The 26,370-nt window shown below is 43.1% G+C and overlaps 1 protein-coding gene across 1 annotated transcript; it reads right to left on the bottom strand.

Moving 5' to 3' along the window:
• Window positions 1-1,819: 1,819 nt before the first annotated feature.
• On the bottom strand, window positions 1,820-4,154 carry LOC117388974 (trace amine-associated receptor 13c-like). The gene is made up of 2 exons (XM_033986523.1): window positions 3,967-4,154; window positions 1,820-2,624 (listed from the first exon to the last, which is right to left on the bottom strand). Exons 1-2 carry the CDS (start codon window positions 4,152-4,154, stop codon window positions 1,820-1,822), a joined length of 993 nt encoding a protein of 330 aa, XP_033842414.1.
• Window positions 4,155-26,370: the final 22,216 nt, after the last annotated feature.

Here is a 26,370-nt window from a genome sequence, read left to right as displayed (position 1 = left end):
CCTTGAAAACGTTGTTTACTAACAGCTTTCTCCAAATGAACAACTCCTTTAATGTTTTCCAGTCAGGTTTTAGACCCCACCACAGCACTGAGACTGCTTTTATCACAGTGATAAATGACATCCACCTGAACACTGATGCAGGCAAAGTCTCAGTCTTGATCCTGTTAGATCTGAGTGCTGCCTTTGACGCTGTCGATCATGGGATCCTCTTACAGAGACTAGAGGACTGGATGGGCATCTCTGGTACGGCACTAAACTGGTTCAAGTCCTATCTAAAAGACAGGGAACACTTTGTTAAAATTGAAAAATGTGTCTCAAAAAATATCCCTGACCTGTGGGGTGCCCCGGGAGTCAAACCTATGGGTCCTAGGATTGACCCCTGTTGTTCAATCTCTACATGCTGCCGTTAGTCCAGTTAATACGCAGCAATAATGTGTCTTACCACAACTATGCAGATGACACTCAGATCTATATCTCACTGGCAGCAGGTGAATATGGACCAGTGGATTCAGTCTGCCACTGCATCCAACAGATCAGTGTGTGGATGCAAAACAACTTTCTCCAGCTAAACTCAGACAAGACTGAAGTCACCATCTTTGGCCCACAGAAACATAGAGAAAGTGTCAGCAGTCACCTCCAGTCTCTCTCTCTAAAACCTTCAAATCAGGCTAGAAATCTAGGGGTAGTAATGGACTCAGACTTGAACTTTAACAGCCACATCAAATCAATAACATATGCAGCTTTTTACCATCTAAAAAGCATTGCAAAAATCAAAGTTATACTGTCTAAGCCAGACTTAGAGAGACTTATCCATGCATTTGTCTCCAATAGGTTAGACTACTGTAACGGCCTGCTCACTGGCCTCTCCAAACGAGTGTCAAGACAGCTGCAGTACATCCACAACGCTGCTGCTCTGGTGTAGAACCAGGAAGTACTTCAAACATGCGTCCTGTGTTCTGGTCTCTGCACTGGCTCCTGTGGCTCTGAGAAAGCAGCTCTGTGTATTCAAGTCTCTCCATGGCCTAGGTCCAAAGTATATCTCCGACATGCTAGTGCCATATGAACCATCTCACACTCTGAGGAGTTCAGGAACCAGCCTCCTGCTGGTGCCCAGAGTCAGGACTAAATATGGGGAATCAGTGTTACAGTTTTATGCAGCTAAAACCTGGAACTGTCTTCCGAAAGATGACAGACAGGCCTCTACTTTGACAATGTTTAAGTCCAGGCTCAAAACAATTCTCTTTAGCTGTGCATATGACTGAAAGGTTTTTATTCTGCCCTTTTCTCCTTTAATGTTATTTTATGATGAGTATTTGTGATTATTTATGTTTTGATTTGTTGTATTGTGATTTTAGTTTTGTTTTTTTTTATTCTGTAAAGCACTTTGAATTACTTTGTGTATGAATCATGCTATACAAATAAACTTGCCGTGTGTGTGTGCGCACGCGCGCGCGTGTGTGTGGAGGAGGGACATACTCTACGTGTGTGTATGTGTGTGTGAAAAGGGACATATTGTACATGTATGTGTATATTTGTGATACCTTGTCTTTAAACTGTTATGTTGACACATTTTTACTGAACATTCAATTCATCTTTATTCATGGCCCACATTGTTTATTTGTAAAACAAATACAGATCAAATGTAGTGACATCATATTCACACACAGTAAACCATTGCAAATTCATGTTTACACGGAAAAGTGAACCTAGTGAGCAATTAAACCATTCATCAGCAGATTGGGTTGTGTTGCTGCAGCACAGCTGTGGCCTCAGCTCATGATGGAGCTGGGGCCCTCAGCTCATGACATACCAGGGGTCCTCAGCTCATGATGGCCTGGCAGGAGTCTGCGTGGAAGATGCGCAGCGTGACGATGAGGCGCACAGCTTTGCGAAACCAGGGGTAGAAGAGCGCGTAGACCAGCGGGTTAACGCAGGAGTTGACGTAGACAAGGAAGACCAGGAAGGATGCAACAGGGCTTTGGAGCAGGTCGCCCCCCACCAGGCTGAAGCACTGGTACGGTGTGAAGCACAGGAGGAATATGCCCACCAGCACGCCCAGGCTGCGCGCCGCCTTTAGTTGTGGCCGACGCGCAACACGCTGAGACGCGTGCGCCACCACTTGCACGCGCATGGCCCGGGCCTGAGACAGCGCCACCACTAGCACCACCAGATTAATGGCGAGGATGAGGCCCACGGGCAGAATGAAGCCCACGAACACGTCCACGGCCGCGGACACGAAGTCAAACACCAGCATGCACTCTCCCCAGCAGGTGCGCGTGCGCTCCGGGTAAAGCAGGTTGTCTTTGAGGATGAGAGCGGTGTACAGGAAAGAGAAGGCCCACGAGCACGCCACGCCCACGGACACGCGCCGCATAGTCACACGCTGCGAGTAGTGCAGGGGATCACAGATAGCCACGTAGCGATCCACGGAGATGAGCACCATGTCGATGACAGAAGCCGACACAGCCACGTAGGCCACGTACAGGTACAGGGCGCACACGAGCTCCCCCAACAGCCAGCAGCCCGACTCCCGCAGCATCTCCCCCGGCATGAGCACGAGCCCCACGAGCAGGTCCGACACGGCCAGGGACAGCAGCAGTAGGTTAGTAGGCGTGTGCAGCTGTCTGCAGACACAACAGGGGTCAGAGGTCAGGGGTTAGAGGGATAGGGTTACATGATCTTCAGTATCTCTTCCTGTCCTCAGTAATACAATGGACAGTGTATACACATGAGCCCCTGTATGTACATTACAGATGTTCACACTTTGACTTATTTGTCTTGAGTCTCTTTTATGGCCTCTCACTGAACACAATTCATAACATTAGAAAAGTCTCATTTAAAATGCAGTTTCTCTGTCTGCAGAACATCTGGCTCAAAGAAACTGGCCAAATAGTCATAGTCCTAAAAAGGCATTAGGCGTAATCTCATTGTGTTGTTCCTTGTATTGAAATTAACATAAAAAAATACATGCACAGTTAAAAAAAAACCCTGCTTAAATATGAAATACAGGCAATAAGTCACACTCAAACTCCACAAACTGTATGCAAGGAAAGTATTAATATATAACGTATTTGCACCACTATAGTTTGAAAGAAATCTATGGGAAAGATTGCAGCTACAACGTCTTCAATTCAAAATGTGAAATACAGCATTAACAACATTTATTTACAAATTGCGCTGTTTAAAAGACTTTTCTGACTAGTATTTCTTATCTAAAACACTAAAAAAATAGGTCAGTAACAGAAGACAGGATGTACTGTGCAAAAATACTATATTAAAATTACTTAATCGGAATAGTCTGACAAGTTCAAAATGAATGAATTTAACAGAATTATCCACATGTTATTTGAAGTCAGTTAACAGTAGCCCTGAGATACATCAGACAAGTCACTAGTATTGTTGAGTTGAGTTTTGACAATTTCACTCACTGGACCTCTTTTTACAAAAATTTCTGAGTTGTTTCAACATGATGCCTTTAATTTAAGGCTAAATCACATCTCTGTAGAAAATTTAACTACTACTTCCATACATCATCTAAAGCTCTGGCAAATAAAATAAAAATGCAGTGTGGTTTATCCATTTTAGAAACATGGCACTGTTATGATGGTGACATGGTTTTTATGAAAATAAAATAACATAAAATAAAATGTGCAGAATAAAAAAGAAAATCCACTCCAATATCAGCTATGATTAATTCAAAATAGTATAACCTTATCTAGAGTTGTTTTGAATTTAGATTTTTACTTAGTTGACCATTCTCAGTCCACATTAAAAAGAATATGTTGAAACCACTCAGAAATACCTAGAAACAAATTCAAAAATGTCAAGCAACACATTAAATACATCAGAATTATAAACGGCAAAATACATTTTCTGAATTCCAGAGAAGCAGAAGAGAAGAAAGAGCAGAGGAGCAGAGGAGGAGAGACAGTAGAGGAAGAGAGACATAGGAGTAGAGGAGCGTGCCTAAAGTGAGCCACAGCCATGATGACGAGCAGATTGAGGGTAACAGTGAGTGGGGGCACAGTGCAGAGCAGAGCCAGGCGGAGCAGGGCAGCGCTGGGAGAGAGAAAGGGCTTAGGGCACGACTGGTTCAGCTCCGGGAAGCAGAGAGTGGAGGGCCCACTGGGGTCAGAGGAACCCAGAGCATCCATGTAGCTCCACTACCCGTTTCTGTGCTCCAATGTCTTAACAGTTCCGATGAGCTGGAGTTATATCTGTTCTCTGGGCACTCCCGACATGCGTGCGCTTCCCCCTCCACTCCTCCCCCCTCTTCACCCCCTCGAGACCCACAGCTCTGCCCTGTGCTTCGATATTGCACTGGTGCTTCCAAACAAATGTTTTGAATTTTTCTTTCATTTTCTTTGTTTTTTTATTTTATCAAAATATGCTTATATGTTTTATGCCAAGTCTTGGTTAAAGGCACTTTACCAAATTTTTACTGTCTTAACCCTCAGACTTCCTTATGGACATTTTAGCCGATTCTGTAAAGGTTTTCAAACTTCATCGGCCCAGTATTTTGGTTTATCCATCCATCTATTTTCTTCCGCTTATCCGGGGCTAGGTCGCAGGGGAAGCAGTCTGAGCAGGGACTCCCAGACTTCCTTCACCCAGACATGTCCTCCAGCTCTTCCGGTGGGACCCCAAGGTATTCCCAGGCCAGCTGAAAGACATAGCCCCTCCAGCGTGTCCTGGGGCTTCCCCAGGGCCTCCTCTTGGTGGGACATGCCCGGAACACCTCCCCCAGGAGGCATCCTGAACAGATGCCCGAGCCATCTCAGCTGGCTCATCTTGACATGGACGAGCAGCAGGGCTACTCCGAGCTCCTCCTGTGTGACCGAGCTCCTCACCCTACCTCTAAGAGAGCTCCCAGCCACCCTGTGGAGGAAACCCATTTCGGCCGCTTGTATCCATGATCTTGTCGTTTCAGTCATTATCCAGAGCTCATGACCATTTTTGAGGATAGGAACATAGATTGACCTGTAAATTGAGAACTTTGCCTTTCGGCTCTCTACCACAATGGACCGATACAGTGACCGCATCACTGCAGACTCCATACTCCTGGAGCACCCCCCAAAGTGTATCACGAGGGGCACGGTCAAACGCCTTCTCAAGATCCACAAAACACATGTAGGCTGGTTGAGAAAACTTCCATGAACGGTCAAGGACCCGATGGAGAGTATAGAGATGGTCCAGTGTTCCGCAACAGGGATGAAAACCGCAGTGCTCTTTTTGAATCTGAGGTTCGACTATCGATCGGATTCTCCTCTCCAGTACCCTGGAATAGACCTTACCAGGAAGGCTGAGGAATGTGATTCCCCTATAATTAATTGGAACACACCTTCCTGCCCCCCATCTTATACAGAGGGACCACCACCCCGGTCTGCCAATCCAGCGGTACTGCCCCCGACTGCCATGTGATATTGCAGAGACGTGTCAGCCAAGACAGCCTCACACCATCCAGAGACTTAAGGTACTCAGGATGGATCTGGTCCACCCCCAGAGCCTTGCCACCGAGGAGCTTGCCAAACACCTCGGTGACTTCAGCCAGGGTGATGGACGAGTCCGTCTCTGAGTCCCCAGTCTCTGCTTCCTCCTTGGAAGACGTGACGGCAGAATTGAGGAGATCCTCAAAATTTTCCTTCCACCGTCCGACAACATCCCCAGTCGAGGTTAGCAGCTCTCCACCCGCACTGTAAACAGTGTTGGTGAAGCACTGTATCCTCTTCCTGAGGCGTCAGACGGTTCCCCTGAATTTTTGGCCCTCGCCATCACTTCGTGGGTGGCGAGGGGTATTGTGTTTCCTGGGTTTCTTTTTCTTATTTTTCCGCCCAAACGATCGCAGTTTTCACCCCCTGAACATGAACGAAAAGTCCCACATATAGGTATAGGATCGACCGGCTCGGCGAAAAATTTCATAAAATTGGTATCGCGACAATGTCCCACGGCTACTGACTCGACAGCGCCACCTAGACTTTGACCCCTATGTGAGAGGAGCCTGATTAATTTTGGAATACATGCACAAAAATCGGAACAGTGATAGAGCACCATGGGACAAGCATAAAAATGAATTGAAGCACTGCTCTATGACGGACAGGAAGTCGGCCATATTGGATCGAAAATTCGCCACTTTTTTCGCTGCGCGTTTTCAAAACGTATCTCCTCCCAGGTTTTTGGTCCAAATGAACTCATATTTCACATGCCACATCCAGACACATGGGTTTTCATAAAACATCCACATTTTCCACGAATTCCATACGGTTCGCCCGTACGCCGCCATTGAAAAACGCCTTCGTTTCCTGTTTTTTCAATGTCCTCTCACGACCACAGGCATAGCCCTACAGAGCTCACATTCACATCACATATGCGTGATTGGGGCATGAATGGAATGCAATATTATTTTAGTCAAAATGAACACTACAGCGCCCCCTACCATAGGGGTGAAACTCCAACATTATCAGATTCCTATGAAATTCGGGAAAAAAATTGGGGCCATGACATGGACCAAAAAATAATATTACAGGCATAGGTTATTTTTCACACTTGGCCACCAGGGGCGCAAAGACTCAAAAAATATTATTGAAAAATGTTTGACACGCACATGCATTGGTCTAGACAGCTGAAATTCACATCACACATGTGACATCATGGCATTAATAGAAAGCACTATTAATTGTCATCAAAATGAACACTATAGCGCCCCCTACCTTAGAGGTGACATGTAAACATTATCCAATTCCTACAAAATTTGGGTAATCAATTGGTGGCCTCAGAAGAAACAAAATATTACAGTATGGCCACGAGTCATTTTCCACGGTTGGCCACCAGGGGTGCAAAGAACCACAAAAAAATCATTGAAAAATGTCTCACACGCACAGGTAGTGCCAGAGAGAGCTCAAAATGTTACCACGGGTGCAGAATCCAAACTGGAACAAAACTTTAAAAAAGCACATGGCCACAACATACAATAGCGCCCCCTACAATACATTTAAAAGACACAACTTTGTCCGATTGCCAAGAGACTTAGGGAGATAATTGTGGGCCTCAAAAGGGGCAAAAAAGTCCATTACACCATACCTGTATTATGCACAAGGTTGCCGGTTCAATGCCGTGGACAGCCATTGTAATGCGATGGCCACACTGCGCTATTGAAACGGTGTGAAAGGGGGTGGATAGCGGCCGGGGGGTGGCCGGGCAGGGGGAATGGTGCATGGGGGCAGTGGCCAGACCCGGGAGGTCGCGTGGGGGGGCAGTTGCGCGGGGGGTGAAGGCCATCATCGCTGCTTGCGGCTTTAATTTTATTTTACTTTTACTAATTCTTTTATGAGTTTTTACTCGTCTACTGCCTCAGGAGTCCCACAAGCCAACATAGGACTTCTTCAACCTGACGGCATCCCTTACTTCCGGTGTCCACCGGACCGCAGACCTTATGACCATAGCTACTAGCAGCCGCATCGACAATAGAGGCAGAGAACATGGTCCACTCGGAATTCATGTCCCCAACCTCCCCCAAGGTCTGGGAGAAACTCTCCCGGAGGTATGAGTTGAAGACCCCCTTGACAGAGGGCTCCGCCAGTTGTTCCCAACAGACCCTCACAGCACGTTTGGGCCTCCCAGGTCTGTCCGGTTTCCTCTTCTGCCAGCGGATCCAACTCACCACCTGGTGGTGATCGGTTTGCAGCTCTGCCCCTCTCTTCACCCAAGTGTCCAAGACACGCGGCCGGAGGTCAGGTGACACGACAATAAATTAGACTACTGACCTCCAACCTAGGATGTCCTGGTGCCACATACACTGATGGAAGCCATTGTGCTCAAATATGGTGTTCGTTATGGACAAACTCTGACTAGCACAGAAGTCCAATAACAGAACACCACTCGGGTTCAGATCATCTAAGTGTCACTGTCATTACCCACATGGGCGTTGAAGTCCCCCAAACAACGGAGTCCCCAGTCAGTGCCCTGTCTAGTACCCCTCCCCTCCTTATCATGGGGGGCTTCTTTTGGTTTAGTTAATGCTAACACCAAATGATGTGACCTATCAAGTGAAAGTTGATAAAGTTTTTATTTTCAAATTTTTATTTCTTTGGCACAACAAATTGTTTTTGTCACACTCAAGACCTGAACATAAATGTCCACTTACAAAAACAGCTGTAAAATCAATATACAACCCCAATTCCAAGGAAGTTGGGGTTGTACAAAGACATGATATTTAATGTTCAAACTGATAAACTTTATTGTTTTTATGCAAATTTTCCCTAATTTTCAATTTGATGCCTGCAACTCCTTCTATTAAAGCTGAGACAGGGCCAACAAAAGAATGGGAAAGTTGAGGAATGCTTAAAATACACCTGTGTGGAACATTTCACAGGTGAACAGGTTAATTGGAAACATGTAATATTTGTGTCATGATTGGGTATAAAAGGAGCATCCACGAAGGGCTCAGTCATTCATAAGCAAGGATGGGGCGAGGTTCACCGCTTTGTGAATAACTGCGTGAGCAAATAGTCCAGCAGTTTAAGAACAACGTTTCACAATGTACAATTGTGTTTGTGGAATTTAGGGATTTCATCATCTACGGTCCGTAATATCATCAAAAGATTCAGAGAATCTGGAGAAATCTCTGCATGTAAGTGGCAAGGCTGAAAACCAACATTGAATGCCCGTGACTTTCGATCCCTCAGACGGTACTATATTGTGTAAATGCGTAAAGAATATTACCACATGGGCTCAGGAACACTTCAGGAAACCATTGTCAGTTAACACAGTTTGTCCCTACATCCCCCAAGTGCAAATTAAAACTGTACCGTGTAAAGCGAAAGCCATATATCAACAACACCCAGAAACGCCGCTGGCTTTTCTGGGCTCCAGCTCACCTGAGATGGACTGGTGTAAAGTGGAAAAATGTGCTGTGGTCTGATGAGTCCACATTTCAAATTGTGTTTGGAAATCATAGACGCTGTGTCCTGCAGGCCAAGGAGGTAAAGGACCATATGGATTGTTATCAGCGCAAAGTTCAAAAGCCAGCATGTTTGATGGTATGGGGGTGTGTTAGTGCCCATGGCATGGGTAACTTGCACATCTGTGAAGGCACCATTAATGCTGAAAGGTACATACAGGTTTTGGAGCAACATATGCTGCTATCCAAGCAACATCTTTTTCAGTGATGTCCCTGCTTATTTCAGCAAAACAATGCCAAACCACATTCTGCACGTGTTATAACAGCATGGCTTCATAGTAAAAGAGTGTGGTTACCAGACTGGCCTGCCTGCAGTCCAGACCTGCCTCCCATTGAAAATGTGTGACAAATTATCAAGTGCAAAATACGACAAGGGAGACCCCGGACTGCAACTGAAGTTGTACATTCAGCAAGAATGGGAAAGGATTCCTCTTGCAAAGCTTCAACAATTAGTGTCCTCAGTTCCCAAATGCTTATTGATTGTTGTTAAAAGGAAAGGTGATGTAACACAGTGGTAAACATGCCCCTGTGCCAGTTTTTTGGAACGTGTTGCAGACATCAAATTGAAAATGAGTGAATATTTGCATAAAAACAATAAAGTTTATCAGTTTGAACATTAAATATCATGTCTTTGTAGTTTATTCAGTTCAATATAGGTTGAAAATGATTTGCAAATCATTGTATTCGTGGGAGGAGGCCCCAGGGAAGACCCAGAACACACTGGAGGGACTCGGCTGGCCTGGGAACGCCGTGGGGCCGCACCGGAGGAACGTCTGGGAGTCCCTGCTTAGACTGCTGTCCCTGAGACCCGGCCCCAGATAAGCGGAAGAAAATGGATGGGTGGATGTTTTTTTGGGGTTTTTTTTAAGTTTTATACAGTGTCCCAACTTCATTGGAATTGGTGTTTGAAGGGTATATCAAGTAATAAAGCTTCTGCATCACACATATATATAGAGTGAGGCAAATAAATATTTGAACACCCTGTGATTTTGCAAGTTCTCCCACTTAGAAATCATGAAATTTTCATCTTAGGTGCATTATGTCCACTGTGAGAGACATAATGTAAAAAAAATCTGGAAATCACATTGTATGATTTTTAAATAGTGTATTTGAATGTTACTGCTGCAAATATTTTCATCTTAGGTGCATTATGTCCACTGTGAGAGACATAATGTAAAAAAAAAAATCTGGAAATCACATTGTATGATTTTTAAATAATTTATTTGAATGTTACTGCTGCAAATAAGTATTTGAACACCTGTCTATCAGCTAGAATTCTGACCCTCAAAGACCTGTTAGTCCACCTTTAAAAAGTCCACCTTCACTCCACTTATTATCCTAAATTCTGGAGCACCTGTTTGAGGTCATTAGCTGCATGAAGACACCTGTCCACCCCATACAATCAGTAAGACTCCAACTACTAACATGGCCAAGACCAAAGAACTGTCAAAATGCACAAGAGACAAAATTGTAGACCTCCACAAGGCTGGAAAGGGCTACAGGGCAATTGTCAAGCAGCTTAGTGAAAAAAGATCCACTGTTGGAGCAATTATTAGAAAATGGAAGAAGCTAAACATGACTGTCAATCTCCCTCAGACTGGGGCTCCATACAAGATCTCACCTCGTGGGGTCTCAGTGATCTTAAGAAAGGTGAGGACTCAACCCAGAACTACACGGGAGGAGCTGGTCAATGACCTGAAAAGAGCTGGGACCACTGCTTCCAAAGTTAGTGTTAGTAATAAACTAAGATGTCATGGTTTAAAATCATGCATGGCACGGAAGGTTCCCCTGCTTAAACCAGCACATGTCCAGGCCCGTCTTAAGTTTGCCAGTGACCATTTGGATGATCCCGAGGAGTCATGGGAGAAAGTCATGTGGTCAGATGAGACCAAAATAGAACTTTTTCGTCTTAATTCCACTCGCCGTGTTTGGAGGAAGAAGAATGATGAGTACCATCCAAAGAACACCATCCCTACTGTGAAGCATGGGCATGGTAGCATCATGCTTTGGGGGTGTTTTTCTGCACATGGGACAGGGCGACTGCACGGTATTAAGGAGAGGATGAACGGGGTCATGTATTGCGGGATTTTGGGGAACAACCTCCTTCCCTCACTTAGAGTAGAAGATGGGTCATGGCTGGGTCTTCCAACATGACAATGACCCGAAGCACACAGCCAGGATAACCAAGGAGTGGCTCCATTAGAAGCATGTCAGGGTTCTGGAATGGCCTAGCCAGACTCCAGACCTAAACCCAATAGAAAATCTTTGGAGGTAGCTCAAACTCTCAGCGACAGCCCATAAACCTGATTGATCTAGAGATGATCTGTGTGGAGGAGTGGGCCAAAACCCCTCCTGCAGTGTGTGCAAACCTGGTGAAAAACTACAGGAAAAGTTTGACCTCTGTAATTGCAAACAAAGGCTACTGTACCATTGATTGTACCATTGTACTGTAACATTGATTTTCTCAGGTGTTCAAATACTTATTTACAGCAGTAACATACAAATAAATTATTTTTTTTTAAAAATCATACAATGTGATTTCCAGATTTTTTTTAGATTATGTCTCTCACAGTGGACATGCACCTAAGATCAAAATTTCAGACCCCTCCATGATTTCTAAGTGAGAGAACTTGCAAAATCACAAGGTGTACAATACTTCAATACTTATTTGCCCCACTGATTTTATATATATATATATATATATATATATATATATATATATATATATATATATATATATATATATATATATATATATATCCTGGCCCAGCCCCTCTGTCAAATTTTAGAACCCTGTGTCAAAAAGTTTGCCCACTCCTGTGCTAGAGTCATAAAGTCCAGTGATCCGAGGCCTCTTGGGATCAGACGCCGGCCTTACCGGCCTTACTAGTGCACTATGTTTGGCCCTCATGGTGGAGCATAGACCTACCCACAGAGGGAATCAGACTTTTATGTAATTTATATAATTCATAACCTGTGACTATAATGAAATTATCAATATCTTATGCTTTACAAGCTTCTCAGAGAGCTACATGCTATTAATATGTTTTGCTCATTTCCCCCATGTATATACGCACATGCAGTATTGGGGACATGCAGTAATGGTGAGTCTCCTGTCAGTCTGCAGCAGCAGCTAACTTAACACAACAGGGGTGGGATTATGGCTGCCGGCTTATGTCAAGAGCTCCTTTCAATACCAGCAAGCAATCCCACACTCCTATTAAAACAAGGCAGAATGGGTGAAACATCTTGCCAAAGAACACAACAACTGTACACACTGGTCTGAGCAAGGATCTGTTATAAGACCACCACTGTACCACTTGATCCACGGCCCTATCCTCTATATGTGTCCTCTGCACGTGTCCTCTGTATGTGCCAATGATGATGGTCTGGGCCCCTGGATGAGCTCGGTAAGGGCCCATCTACAGAAGTCCCTAGTGCCTTCCCAGAGCTGCTCCATGACGTGTGAACTAGTGACTAATAGCATGTTTGTGCACATGGTGATAATTGGCCCCAGGGCTGCTTACACCTCTGTTTGGTGTATGGCGCAAGTGTCTCACCCCCCTCTCTCTCTCTCTGTGATGTGTTCTTCTCTACAACAGCCCAGGCTCTAGTGTGCAAGTCACAGCAGCACAGCAGAGGTCAGGACAGTGGCGGAGTGGCAATCGGGAGAAATGGAAGATTTCTCAGTCCGCCAGCAGCCTATGTGGGCCGTTGTTGGGCTTGTTTGATACAAGACAGGAGAGATGCAAGAAGGGTGCACGGCCCAAGGAGTGGAGCGGCCGCGGCTGCACTCTCCGGCGCAAAGCACCCCTCACGCATTTCTCCTGCCTGGCACAGACTGACTGCTGGCTCTTTGAGTATCCATCAGCGGCCAACCCTCCAAGTGCAATACACCGTTTCTTCATTTCAGACCGCAAAGTGGTGTCAAGTTGTGTGTTAATTCCCATGTAGCCCAAAACCTTGGGAAAGTTCCTCTGCATTAACTGCAGAATGAGCCTTCTTTTTTTTTTTTTTTTTTTAAACATGTGTTTATTAAGATTTTTCATTTCCATTTGAACAAGAACCAAAAAACAAACCAAAAACAAAACAACACAAAAAACAAAAAACAAAAAACAAGGCACTTAGACAAAGAACATAAACAGTAATAACAAGGGTGGTGTGAAACAGAAAAAGTTGTATTAGTAGTTAGAATAATGATACTAATACTAAATTATAAATAAAAGACACTGTGGAAGAGAGAGGCAGATAGAAATTAAATAACAATAATAGTAATAAATATGTATACACAATATACATACATACATACATATATATATATATATATATATATATATATACATATATACACACATACCTACACCCATATACATGTATACATATCCACATACATACATATACCCACAGACTTATATAATTAAATATAATAATATTGCAAAAATAATTAAACAGTATCGTTTACCCAGCCGTCAACAGATATGTTATTATTCACCAAAAAATTATAGAATATTGTCCATATTTCCCAAAACTTGTCAAGTTTGTTTTTTGTAGAGTAGCTTATCTTTTCCAATGCCAGACAGAAAGTCATTCCTTTCAACCACTGAGAAGCAGAGCAAGGAATATCTGATTTCCATGATGTAGCTATACAACGTTTGGCTTCTAGAAAACAAATATTCAACAAAGATACAATACTTTTAGGCAAATCATTTGGATAAATATTCAACAGGCACATTTTAGGATTAAGGTTTATAGGGGCATCCTTACCCACAATTTTACTGACCATATTCAAAACATTACTCCAAAATGATAGTATAAGAGGACATTCCCACATACAGTGAAACAGGGTACCTTTTTGGTCTTTACATTTCAAGCACGTGTCTGGTATATTAGGATTAAATCGGTTTAGTTTAACAGGTGTTATGTACCATCTACTTATCCATTTATATTGCAACAGCTTTGAGTTTGTATTTAAGGACTGAGTCTGAGCTAGTTGACAAGATTTTGTCCATTCCTCATCTGTTATGTCCTCTTGTAAATCTGCCTTCCAAGCTCTGCAGAAACGCATAGAAGATTCTTTAGATTTACTCACAAAAAGAGTGTATAACAATGAAATCTGTCCTTTTGAATCTAAAAATTTTAAAGTATATTCTTCAAGCGTGGATAAAGGGGGGATCGACAAGCTGTTTTTTTGTTTGGAAAAAATGAAACTCCTAAGTTGTAAATATTTAAAGAAATGTTTTTTGGGGATGTTATATTTGGATTTTAGCTCTTCAAAAGACATGAGCATCTTGTTGTCATCATACAGGTCTCCTATTTTACTTATACCCTGAACCGCCCAGATTTTAAACCCAGAGTCTGCTCTACCAGGAACAAATTCATCATTCCCAAAGATGGGAGAGAATTGAGAGATTTTGGTGCTTTCCTCCAAATATGCCAAAGAAGAGTGCCAAACCAACAATGTATTCCGAAGGAAAGGGTTTCTAGTGCTCTTAAGTAATTTTGATTTGTTCGCTGAGTACATATATAAGTTTGGAGGGATATTAATCAAATGCGTTTCAATTGAAACCCAAGCCGGTGGGGCATTTTCCTGAAAATAAAACATGCCAGCTCTTATTTGAGCTGCCCAATAATACCACTCTAGGTTTGGTAATTTCAAGCCACCTCTGTCATATGGTAAATACAGAAGCCTAAGCCTAGGACGTTTATTGTTCCACACAAAATTCGAGAACAGATTCCTAAGACTCTTAAAAAAAGACTTGGGGGGAGCAAGAGGGATAGATTGAAAGAGATATAAAAATTTTGGTAGAATTGACATTTTTAATATATTTATCCGACCAATCATTGAAATGGGTAAATTGTTCCACCTATTTATCAACTGAGTAACCCTTTCTGTTAGGTCATTATAATTTTTTGGAATAATTTCGTCAATGGTAGGTGCAATTTTAACCCCAAGATAAGTAAAACTATGATCACAGACCTCAAAAGGAGTATGAAGTGGGGGCTTCACTCGTTCTAATTTGTTCATAAATAATATTGTACATTTTGAGCTATTAATTTTATAACCTGCGAAGTTGCCAAAATATGTTGTTAGATCTATTAGAACAGGTATGGTTTTCTTCAAATTGGAGCAAAACAAGATCACATCATCTGCATACAGGGCGATGCGATGTTCCCTATCGCCTATTGTAATACCTTTTAAAATGGGGTGATTGCGAATCGCCATTGCAAGTGGCTCGATTGCCAAAGTAAATAATAGTGGGGAAAGGGGGCAACCCTGTCTTGTACCTCTATGCAACTTAAAAGGTGTGGATAACTGTCCATTTGTGAGTACCATAGCCTGAGGGTCAGCATAAAGTAATTTAATCCAAGAGAGAAATGACTTTTTTATGCCAAATCTCTGAAGAACTTCGAACAGAAACTGCCACTCCACCTTATCGAAGGCCTTTTCAGCATCCAGTGATAGAATGGCATTATCCTTGCTGCCAGAACTCTCAAATATGATGTTAAGCAGCCGTCTAATATTATGAAAGCCATGCCGTCCCTGAACAAAGCCATTCTGGTCGGGATGTACCATCTGAGGTAACAGTTTATCTAGACGCCTGGCTAGAGCTTTACATAGGATTTTCAGGTCATTGTTAAGAAGGGATATTGGTCTATAAGATCCACACAGAGTGGGGGCCTTGCCTGGCTTTAATAATAATGTAATCACAGCTGTATTCAGCGAGGGTGGAAGGGATCCATTAAGTAGAGATTCTCTATACATTTCAAGTAAAGGCTGCATCAGTAAATTTGGAAAGGTTTTATATATCTCAATGGGAATGCCATCAGGCCCCGGTGCCTTTGAGCCCTTCATACTCCCAGTGGCTGCTGCAAGTTCATTAGTAGTTATTTCAAGATCCAAATCGGCCAAAAAATTTTCTTCAAGAGGAGTAATATTCAATGAATCTAAAAAGGTTTTCTGATTTTGTAGAGCAGAACGAGGGACATCAGAGTCATAGAGATTTTCGTAAAATAATTTAAAGGTGTCATTAATTTCTTTAAAATCACTAGTTTCAGCTCCATCGCTAGCCTCAATAGTGTTTATAGTTGTCTCAGACTCTGCTTGTCTTATACGCCAGGCTAACAACTTACTAGCTTTTTCTCCCTGCTCGTAGTAGGTCTGCTTCAGTTTAAGTAGGCTTTTAGTAGCTTTGTTAACCGAAAGAATGTTATATTTGGCTCTAAGTTCAATGAGATCTTTATATGTTTGTTCAGAGGGATTATTAAAGTGGATAGATTGAATTTGATTTATTTTATTTTCCAATTGTTCCATTTCGCGCTTCCAAGATTTATGTTTAGAGCTTGTATAGCTAATCATGTGACCTCTTAAAAATGCCTTAAAAGCTTCCCAACGAATAGAAGCTGAAGTCTGATCTGTATTATTTATAAAGAAATCAGTGATTTGTACACCGATATATTCCATGAATTCTGGATCTTTCAGCCAAAAAGATTGAAGGCGCCATCTTGTGAATGAATACGGTGTTGGCATTTTTAGACTAAAGGATATTGTTGAATGGTCTGAAATGATAATGCCATCATACCAGCTTTTGGTAATAGAGGATGTAAGAGAAGCAGAGACCAAAAAGTAGTCAATTCTAGAAAAAGTCTGACAAGTGGCTGAGAAACAGGAGAAGGTAGATTGGTTAGAATGATGTTTTCTCCATATATCTATCAAATTAAACTCTCTAATGTAATGAAGTAACTCTTTCCGAGATTGAGCATGTGACGTGTCCCTCCCTGTTGATCTATCAATTTCAGGTTGGAGAGTACAATTAAAATCTCCACCTATAATGAAGGCACCAGGCAAATCAGACAAGGATAAAAACAAATTCCTGAAAAAGGAGGGGTTATCAAAATTTGGACCATATAAATTAACTAGATTCAGCCGAGTCGAGTTAATTTTGCATTGTATAATAAGATATCGCCCTAACCGGTCTGCGTCTACATTTATTAAGTGAAAGGGCACTGAGTTATGTATTAAAGTGATCACCCCATGTGATTGGGAACTGAAAGAAGCTGAAAAAACTTGACCAGGCCATCTCCTTCTCACCCTCACTATATCATCCGATGTCAAATGTGTCTCTTGTAAAAACACTATCTTAGTTTTTAAATCATGAATTCTACTCATTACCTGTTTAAGCAGTACCTGTGGAATGGCAGACCGGGGTGGTGGTCCCTCTGTATAAGAAGGGGGACCGGAGGGTGTGTTCCAATTACAGGGGAATCACACTCCTCAGCCTTCCCGGTAAGGTAAGTTAGTCGATAGTCGAACCTCGGATTCAGGAGGAGCAGTGTGGTTTTCGTCCTGGTCGTGGAACACTGGACCAGCTCTATACTCTCCATCGGGTCCTCGAGGGCTCATGGGAGTATGCCCAACCAGTCCACATGTGTTTTGTGGATCTGGAGAAGGCATTCGACCGTGTCCCTCGTGGTGTCCTTTGGGGGGTGCTCTGGGAGTATGGGGTCCGGGGCTCTTTGCTAAGGGCTGTCCGGTCCCTGTATGACCGGAGCAGGAGCTGTGTTCGCATTGCCGGCAGTAAGTCAGACCTGTTCCCAGTGCATGTTGGACTCCGCCAGGGCTGCCCTTTGTCACCGGTTCTGTTCATTATATTTATGGACAGAATTTCTAGGCGCAGCCAGGGGCCGGAGGGGGCCTGGTTTGGGAACCACAGGATTTCATCTCTGCTGTTTGCAGATGATGTTGTCCTGATGGCTTCTTCGAGCCAGGACCTGCAGCAGGCACTGGGGCGGTTTGCAGCCGAGTGTGAAGCGGCTGGGATGAGAATCAGCTCCTCCAAATCTGAGGCCATGGTTCTCGACCGGAAAAAGGTGGTTTGCTCTCTCCGGGTGGGTGGTGAGTCTCTGCCCCAAGTGGAGGAGTTCAAGTATCTCGGGGTCTTGTTCACGAGTGAGGGAAGGATGGAGCGTGAGATTGACAGGCGGATCGGTGCAGCGTCTGCAGTGATGCGGTCGCTGTATCGGTCCGTTGTGGTAAAGAAGGAGCTGAGCCGGAAGGCGAAGCTCTCGATTTACCGGTCAATCTACGTTCCTACCCTCACCTATGGTCATGAGCTTTGGGTAATGACCGAAAGGACAAGATCGCGGATACAAGCGGCTGAAATGGGCTTCCTCCGCAGAGTGGCCGGGCGCACCCTTAGGGATAGGGTGAGGAGCTCGGTCACACGGGAGGAGCTCGGAGTAGAGCCGCTGCTCCTACACGTTGAGAGGAACCAGCTGAGGTGGCTCGGGCATCTGCTTAGGATGCCTCCTGGACGCCTCCCTAGGGAGGTGTTCTGGGCATGTCCCACCGGGAGGAGGCCCCGGGGAAGACCCAGGACACGCTGGAGGGACTATGTCTCTCGGCTGGCCTGGGAACGCCTTGGGGTCCCACCGGAGGAGCTGGAGGACGTGTCCGGGGTGAGGGAAGTCTGGGAGTCCCTGCTTAGACTGCTGCCCCCGCGACCCGGCCCCGGATAAGCGGAAGAAAATGGATGGATGGATGGACCTGTTTAAGCTTAACAAGTTTGTTTAGACCCCTCACATTCCAAGATGTGAACTGTAGTTCAGACATGTTGGCAAACTATAATATTGATTGTGCTCATTATACAATGATATACAATAATAAAATAAGATGTACCAAAAATAAACCACCACAAAACAACAGTGCCTAAAACCAAAACAAAACAAGGTGCATTCCCCCAAATGGAACACACACTACCCTTCCCTGGCTTACTCTTCCAAAAGACCCCGAATGGGTAAAGTCTGGCTATGGAGCCAGGCTGGTCCACACATCTGAGGAACAGCATGCCAATAATGATCGGGATATAGCTCCATACATAGTTAAAAGTTTTTCTTTGAATTGCATTACAATCAGAACAGACCTCCAAGAGAGAGAATTCTCCTCTTTTGTTATTTTCCCTTTAATCAAACATGATATAATATGTAACCTTATAACCAAAGTGCCTATCTCAAGGTATTATTTAGCAAATAGACTTATAGACTTAGGGCAAACAATTGAGGATAAAGAAACTAAACTAAAAACAAAATTGTCACCTGAAGATATTAGTCCAACCAAACTATTCAGCGTCAGGTGTTGCTCCGCTCATCTCCGCCCTCAGGCTCCGCACGAACAACTCCGCTGCCGCGGCATCAACAAAAGTGTGGCGTCTTCCTCCGACAGTCACAAGCATTGTGGCAGGATGAACTATTCCGTAGCGCAAATCTCGAATGCTGAGATTCGCTAGCTCCTTCTTTACGGGATCAAAAACCTTCCTCCGCTTGAGTAAATCCGCAGACAGATCAGGAAAAAACATCACCTTCCCCCCATCGACGCGTATTTCACCCGTGGTCTTGGCTGCTTTCATCACACGGACTCTGTCAGCGTAGTTTAGAAACTTCATTACCACTGCTCTGGGACGCGCAGCAGAATCTCGATTCCCATATGACGCTCCACCACGGCCCATTCTGCCAACCCGGTGCGCCCTCTCAATAATCAGTGGTTGAGGGAAGTTATGTTCGCCAAGTGTATTTGGGATCCACTTCTCCAGGTAGGCACACATATCGCTTCCTTCTTTTGACTCGGGCAAACCCACCAGACGCAGATTTGAGCGACGTGCTCGGTTTTCTAAGTCATCCACTTTACGCATCAGCTCCTCCACACTTTTTGTTGTGGAGGTAGTTTGCGTTTTCACACGTGACAGGTCATCCTCGATAGAGCTTATTCTCTGTTCGGCGTTAGTCATGCGAGTTGCCAGTGCCTTTATCTCGGTCTGGACATTGTGAACAGCACTCATAATACCGTTAAATCGTGAAGTGAAATCCTCCTTCATTATTGTGAGATCACCCCTCAGTGAGAGAACAGCGTCTAAGATTTCACGTGTACCTTTAGCGTCCTCATTAGCTCCAGCGGCCTCGGGGCTAGCCCGACCAGTACAGAACTCGGCAGTGTTAGAAGATTCCTCCGCTGTTCTTGATTTGGGCGTCTTAGGGTTCGCTTTTGAAGGCATCTTAGTGTTTCTTGTGTTTAGCTAGCGTTTATTGGTCTGTAAATTAACTGACGGAGGTTGTCTGATTGTTTTTTTCAAAAAATTAACTCCGGAGCCCACTCGTACGTCTGCCTAGTGGCGCGCCATAACCGGAAGTCAGAATGAGCCTTCTTGTGAAAAGGCTGTAAAATGACAATGCACTGACTCTTCAAAACTCAAAAAGCTGTCTGTTGCAGACCATCAGTTCTGCTGAATTGAACATTTTACTTCAAATAAATTTTAAGGATTGATAAGAGCTCACCTCTCTGGTAACTGTAGTTACGTATTACTAAACGCACAACATTGTATGTATTAATGCGCTGTTACACCGAGTGCTCCATGTGTGTTCATGCCTGCCACACAAGGTAATAAATTCCATTGTTCCAAGATTCCTTCTCTTCATTATCTTACCTGAGAAGTGAGGGAAGGTATAACAAAAGTGGTGACGAGGATGGGATCTTGTCGTCAGTGTGGGAAGAGAGGACATGTAGAGCGTGCCTGTCGAAATAAAAAAAGGCACAGACAAAGCAAAGAAAAAGGATAAAAGAGACTATGACAAATTCAAAAAGAAAAAACATGTAAATGCAGTAGAGTATAGCCAAAGCTCTTCCTCTGAAGAAAACAGCATAGTGAACACAGTACATGTAATGAGTATGGATGCAGATATGCAGATTGCTACTGGGCCAAACCTAAGTTGGAGGGTCATCCAGTCAAAATGCAGATAGACACAGGGTCAAAGGCATCACTTGTGTCATATAATGTCAAATCAAGCAGTGTATGAGTCACCTTCCCTTACGCCCATCTGACACAGTGTTCAAAGCATACACTGGGCACAAGGTGCACATGAAAGGAATGACCGATATTATTGTCCGGTGTAATAACCAAACAGCCAAACTTCCAGTGTATGTCACCAAGGGAAACTTTGCTCCCATTATGGGACATTTGTGGTTGAAAACACTACGCCTTGACTGGCAAGAAATTCGCCAGCTTTCTAATGGTTCTTCACAATTGCAAGCCATCCTAGACAAAAATGAGGAGGTTTTTCGTGACAAATTAGGCAGCATGAAAGAAATCATTGTGAAACTTCACATCAAACCAGGAAGCAAACCTGTGTTCATGAAAGCCAGAACAGTGCCTTATGCGATACGTGATAAAGTTGAAGCAGATCTGGACTCTTTAGTTAATAGTGGAGTCTTGGAGCCTGTCACAACCAATGAGTAGGCCACCCCAATCGTGCCAGTTCCCAAGAAGAATGGAGGAATACGAACATGTGGAGACTTTAAAGTGACTGTAAACCCATTGCTCAGTGTAGAGCAATATCCAATGCCTTTAATTGAAGATTTGTTTGCAGGTCTGAGCGGAGGTCAAAAGTTCAGCAAAATTTTATCTGCAAATGCATGTGGATGAACAATCACGTGAGTTGCTAACAATTAATACGCACAAAGGACTTTTCAGGTATTGCAGATTACCTTTTGGCATCACATCGGCCCCGGCTCTGTTTCAGCGGGCCATGGATCAGATCCTGAGTGGATTGCAAGGAGTACAGTGTTATTTGGATGATATTCTCTGCACGGGTGCAAACGACGAAGAGCATCTTCGCAACCTGGATGCTACACTGCAGAGGCTACAACAGTATGGACTCAGAGTTCGCAAGGAGAAATGTGAGTTTTTGAGACCATCTGTGGAGTACCTAGGACACGTTATTGATGAAAAAGGCCTACACACAGCTCCTTCAAAGATAGCGGCTATTGTAGATGCACCCTCGCCTGAAAATGTGAGTTAGCTGAGATCTTTTCTAGGCCTCTTGAACTACTATGGACGGTTTATACCTAACCTTGCATCACTTTTAAAGCCGTTACATGAACTTTTATGTCAAGACAAGAAATGGAAATGGACAAATGACTGTGAAAAAGCTTTTCAGAATGCAAAGAAGGCACTCACCACTTCAGAGGTTCTCACACACTTCAATCCCTCACTTCCAATCCAACTGGCCTGTGACGCGTCACCCTATGGAGTGGGTGCCGTCATCTCACACACATTTCCAAATGGTGAGGAAAAACCAATTGCATTTGCTTCTAGGACATTGAACAAGGCAGAGTCTAACTATGCTCAGTTGGAACGAGAGGCACTGAGCATCATTTTTGGAGTGAGGAAATTCCACCAATATTTGTATGGAAGGAAGTTTACTCTTTTAACAGATCACAGACCCCTGACAACGATCTTGGGACTGCACACAGGAATACCATCGCTTGCAGCTTCATGTCCTCAAAGGTGGGCTTTGTTGTTGTCAGCTCACTCATATGACAAAGTATCGCAAATCTGATTCTCATTGCAACGCAGATGGACTTTCCAGGTTACCACTCCCTGTTACCAAACATGAACCTAACACAGTGGACATTTTCTATTTGACAAACGTGGGAAAGGCACCAGTTTCAGCTGCCCAAGTGAAAAAGGCAACCAGAAATGACCCTGACCTGTCAGTAGTCATGGACATGGTAATTAAAGGACAATCGAAAGGTGATAGCTCCGCTCTCAAACCTTTTATTGATAGAAGGTGGGAGCTTTCTGTTCAGTCAGGTTGTCTGCTGTGGGGAAGGCGGGTTATCATTCCACAGTCACTGCGTGCTAAAATGTTAGAGCTGCTGCATGCAGGTCACAGTGGGATAGTGAAAATGAAGGAAATGGCTAGGAGCTATTTTTGGTGTCCAGGATTAGACAAAAAAATAGAAAACATGGCCAAAAGTTGTTCATCTTGTCAAAAGACTCGTAACAACCCACCTGCAGCGCCTCTGCATCCATGGGACTTTCCACAGGACCCTTGGTACCGCATTCACATAGACTTTGTGGGTCCAATTGTTGACCGAATGTTCCTGATCGCTGTCGATGCTCACAGCAAGTGGCCAGAGGTAGCTATCATGAAATCCACTACATCAGCAAAGACTGTTGAGGAGCTTGGAGAGATGTTTAGCCGTTTTGAGGCTTCTGTTCAGCTCATCTCAGATAACGGTCCCCAACTCGTGTCAAAAGAAATGTCTGAATTTCTGCAAGCAAATGGAGTTCAACACATTAAGTCAGCTCCATACCACCCTGCAACAAACGGGTTAGCAGAGAGGTTTGTGCAGACTCTCAAACATGCACTGAAAGCCTCACAAGGACAAGGCACTTTGCACCAAAGGCTGCATGAGTTTCTTCTCAAGTACCGCACCTCTTCACACTCAACCACCAAGGCATCTCCTGCAAGCCTCATGTTCAACAGAGAACTTCGAACTAGCTTGGACCTTCTCAAACCTCCAACAGTAAAAGACATTGTTCAGACAGACCAACGAAAACAAGTAAAGTACAGAGCCATTCATGCAAAAGATTGAGTGTTCGTACCTGGAGATTCAGTGCTGGCTAGAAACTACCAGAGTAAGGTAAAGTGGGCTCCTGCCACTGTCATTGCCCAAACTGGCCCTGTCTCCTACACTGTCCAGACAGCTGATGGAGTTTGGCACCGCCATGTGGACCAACTTTTAAAAACACCTAACACTACTCAAGAACTTTATGTTGATTCTGAAAAAAATGCTAATGTATTTGTACCTGAACCATGCTACTTACCTGTAGAAATGTCAAAACCAATCAGTCCTACTGTAGATGTTTCTCTTTCAGACAAAGTAGAAAAACAAAGTGTCACATCTGCACCAGAGCCTAGTCCAACCAATGAAAAAGTTGATGTGTCTGCAGAGCGTCGCTATCCTGTACGTGATAGACGACCACCTACAAATTTAAACTTATAGCTTTATAGTGACCAATGTGTTTACTAGTTACTATGTTCTATAGTGTCACAAAAGAAGAAAAAAAAAAAGTTGACATGTTATCTATGTGCATCTGATTTGTTTATTAATGTTACAATGTAATAGAAATGTGTCTGGGGCAATGAATGTTTTAAATCCCTGGTACATCTTATGTAAGGGGGGAGGAGATGTTATATATTTTGACCCTCTCTGGTAACTGTAGTTACGTATTACTAAACGCACAACATTGTATGTATTAATGCGCTGTTACACCGAGTGCTCCATGTGTGTTCATGCCTGCCACACGAGGTAATAAATTCCATTGTTCCAAGATTCCTTCTCTTCATTATCTTACCTGAGAAGTGAGGGAAGATATAACAGTAAGCCCATTATTATTGGCAAAATAATAACTAAAATGCAACAGAACACAAATTCTCCTTGGAGGGAGAAACCCTGCTACACATCTGAGGGATTTCTGTAGACAGTTTTTAAAGACAACCACACTGAAAAGATGGCTGGCAGATTGGTGATGGGCCTCTGCATTGCAAACACCCCTGGTAGATTTCAGAGCCCCACTCCACCCCTGGGTCCGGGCCTGCGGCTCCATGCAGGGATATTGAGCATACTGTCCCATCTTTCAGAATTCTCCAAGACCCGTTTTATATGAGCTGATGAGACCCATGAAGAAAACAGCCTATCTGAAAACCCTTCATGTATCAGTCACTCTGAGTCGCTGCTGTTCTGCTCTTTGTAGCCCTGAACACTGACAGATATGCAGACACCACGCATGCGTTTGTGGGCCTGTGTTTTCACGCAAAGAGCAGACATACGCGGGAGAAAGAAATACTTTTGAGTGCTGAGAATAAAACCATTTCAAAAGTACTGACATTTCTTCTCTGGGATGATGCTCCTCTGTGCCCACTGGACGGCGCTGTTGCACAGGGCACGGCTCAGCTCCTCACAATGGCCTCCCAAGAAATGAGCCGTGCTCAATGGCGCATGTCGCGAGTTTTGCCTTTAGCGGCTACGTACATCCGGTCCTGCTCTGTCCATTGTAGTCGAAGTTACAGATTAAAAGGCTTTTTTTTTTAAGAAAGGCGGATTTTGAGCAAAGAAAACGTTTATGATCTGACAATAGGTCAAAATGTCCACAAAATTCGATCTTTGTGAAACTTTGAGCCCTGCCAGCTGAACATAAACAGTGTGTGATTACATTGGATTTATTTTTTATTTTTTTCTGGGCAAGAGGGATTTTTTCGTTTTAGTACCAATGAGTGGCCACTAAACCATGTCGAGACAGCTCTAAGATAGCAATACCCCCTTTTTTATTATAGAAAAGTCATTATTACAATTATAGGATACAGAACACAACATAACATAAGAACAAATAGAAAGCCAGGATGGAGACATACATAGACCAAAGAAAGAGTTAAACAATTCCACTGTTATATTGCACAAAGATGTTTAAAAACAAGCAACCATTAAATGTTAATATGGCTTTTTTGATTAAGCCTTTGGAAATAGTGGATATGTAGGATTCTAATTGCTTAATTAAAACAGGAAAGATGTACAAGAAAATTTAGTTTTATGAATATACAATTTGCCAAATATAATAATTAAATTAATTGCCTTTTTTATTTGAGTCTAAGTTCTTATCATGTACACCAAAATGATATGCTCAAATTTTAGTAAAAAAAAAAAATAGGGTCAATATGGGCTTTTATACATTTTAAGCAGTCTTTCCAAAATGTTCTTGTAATAGTGCATTTCCAAAGTTAAAGTTTCGGGGTATTCTTTACAAAAAGTGCCATTAGGGTCAATTCTTTTGATAGTAAGACCCTATGCAATTACTCTAATAGATCCATCTTTTTTTTTTTTTTTTTTTTTTTATTATTATACAATTAGAATAACAGTTAACAATAGAAAATACAGAACAACAAAAGAACACAGAATACATAATGCCAGGGGGGTATACAAAAATAAAAGAAAATTAATTTGATCCACTGTGACATTTAACTAAAATGTTTAAAGACATTCAGCTTTCAAATGTTAACATCGCTTTTTTGTTTAAGCTTTTGGAAATAGTGGAAATGTACGATTCTATTTGATTAATTAAGACAGGAAAAAATAAGGATGCATAAGAAAATTTTGATTTATGAATATAAAATTTGCCAAATATAATAATTAAATTAATTGCTATTTTTTTATTTGAATCTAAGTTTTTATCATGTATACCAAAAATGATATGTTCAAATTTTAGTAAAAATTTAGAATCAATATGTTCTTTTATAAATTTTAAGCAGTCTTTCCAAAAGGACTTTGTAATAGTGCATTCCCAAAAAAGATGACATAGTGTTTCAGGGTGTTCTTTACAAAAAGTGCAATTGGGGTCAATTGTTTTGATATATCTGAGCATAAATTGATTTGTCGGATAAATTCTATGCATTAGTTTAAAGGAGACATCTCTCATCTTATTATTTATCATAAATCTTTGGTTCAGAGTCCATCCTTTTTTCCAAATGGCATCAGGGACCTCTAATAGATCCATCGCCCATGCTCGGCTCGCAGACGTGACATC

Source organism: Periophthalmus magnuspinnatus, chromosome 21, assembly GCF_009829125.3.
Source record: "Periophthalmus magnuspinnatus isolate fPerMag1 chromosome 21, fPerMag1.2.pri, whole genome shotgun sequence".
NCBI lineage: Eukaryota > Metazoa > Chordata > Actinopteri > Gobiiformes > Gobiidae > Periophthalmus > Periophthalmus magnuspinnatus.
Note: the sequence above shows the minus strand (reverse complement) of the source record. Positions and strands in the feature narration are given on the sequence as shown.

Excerpts from the sequence above, each read along its gene's own strand:
- LOC117388974 (XM_033986523.1), bottom strand. The coding sequence starts at position 4,154 with ATGGATGCTCTGGGTTCCTCTGACCCCAGTGGGCCCTCCACTCTCTGC. Across the intron at positions 2,625-3,966 it reads ATGGCTGTGGCTCACTTTAG|ACAGCTGCACACGCCTACTA; the intron begins GCACGCTCCTCT and ends TTGTGTCTGCAG.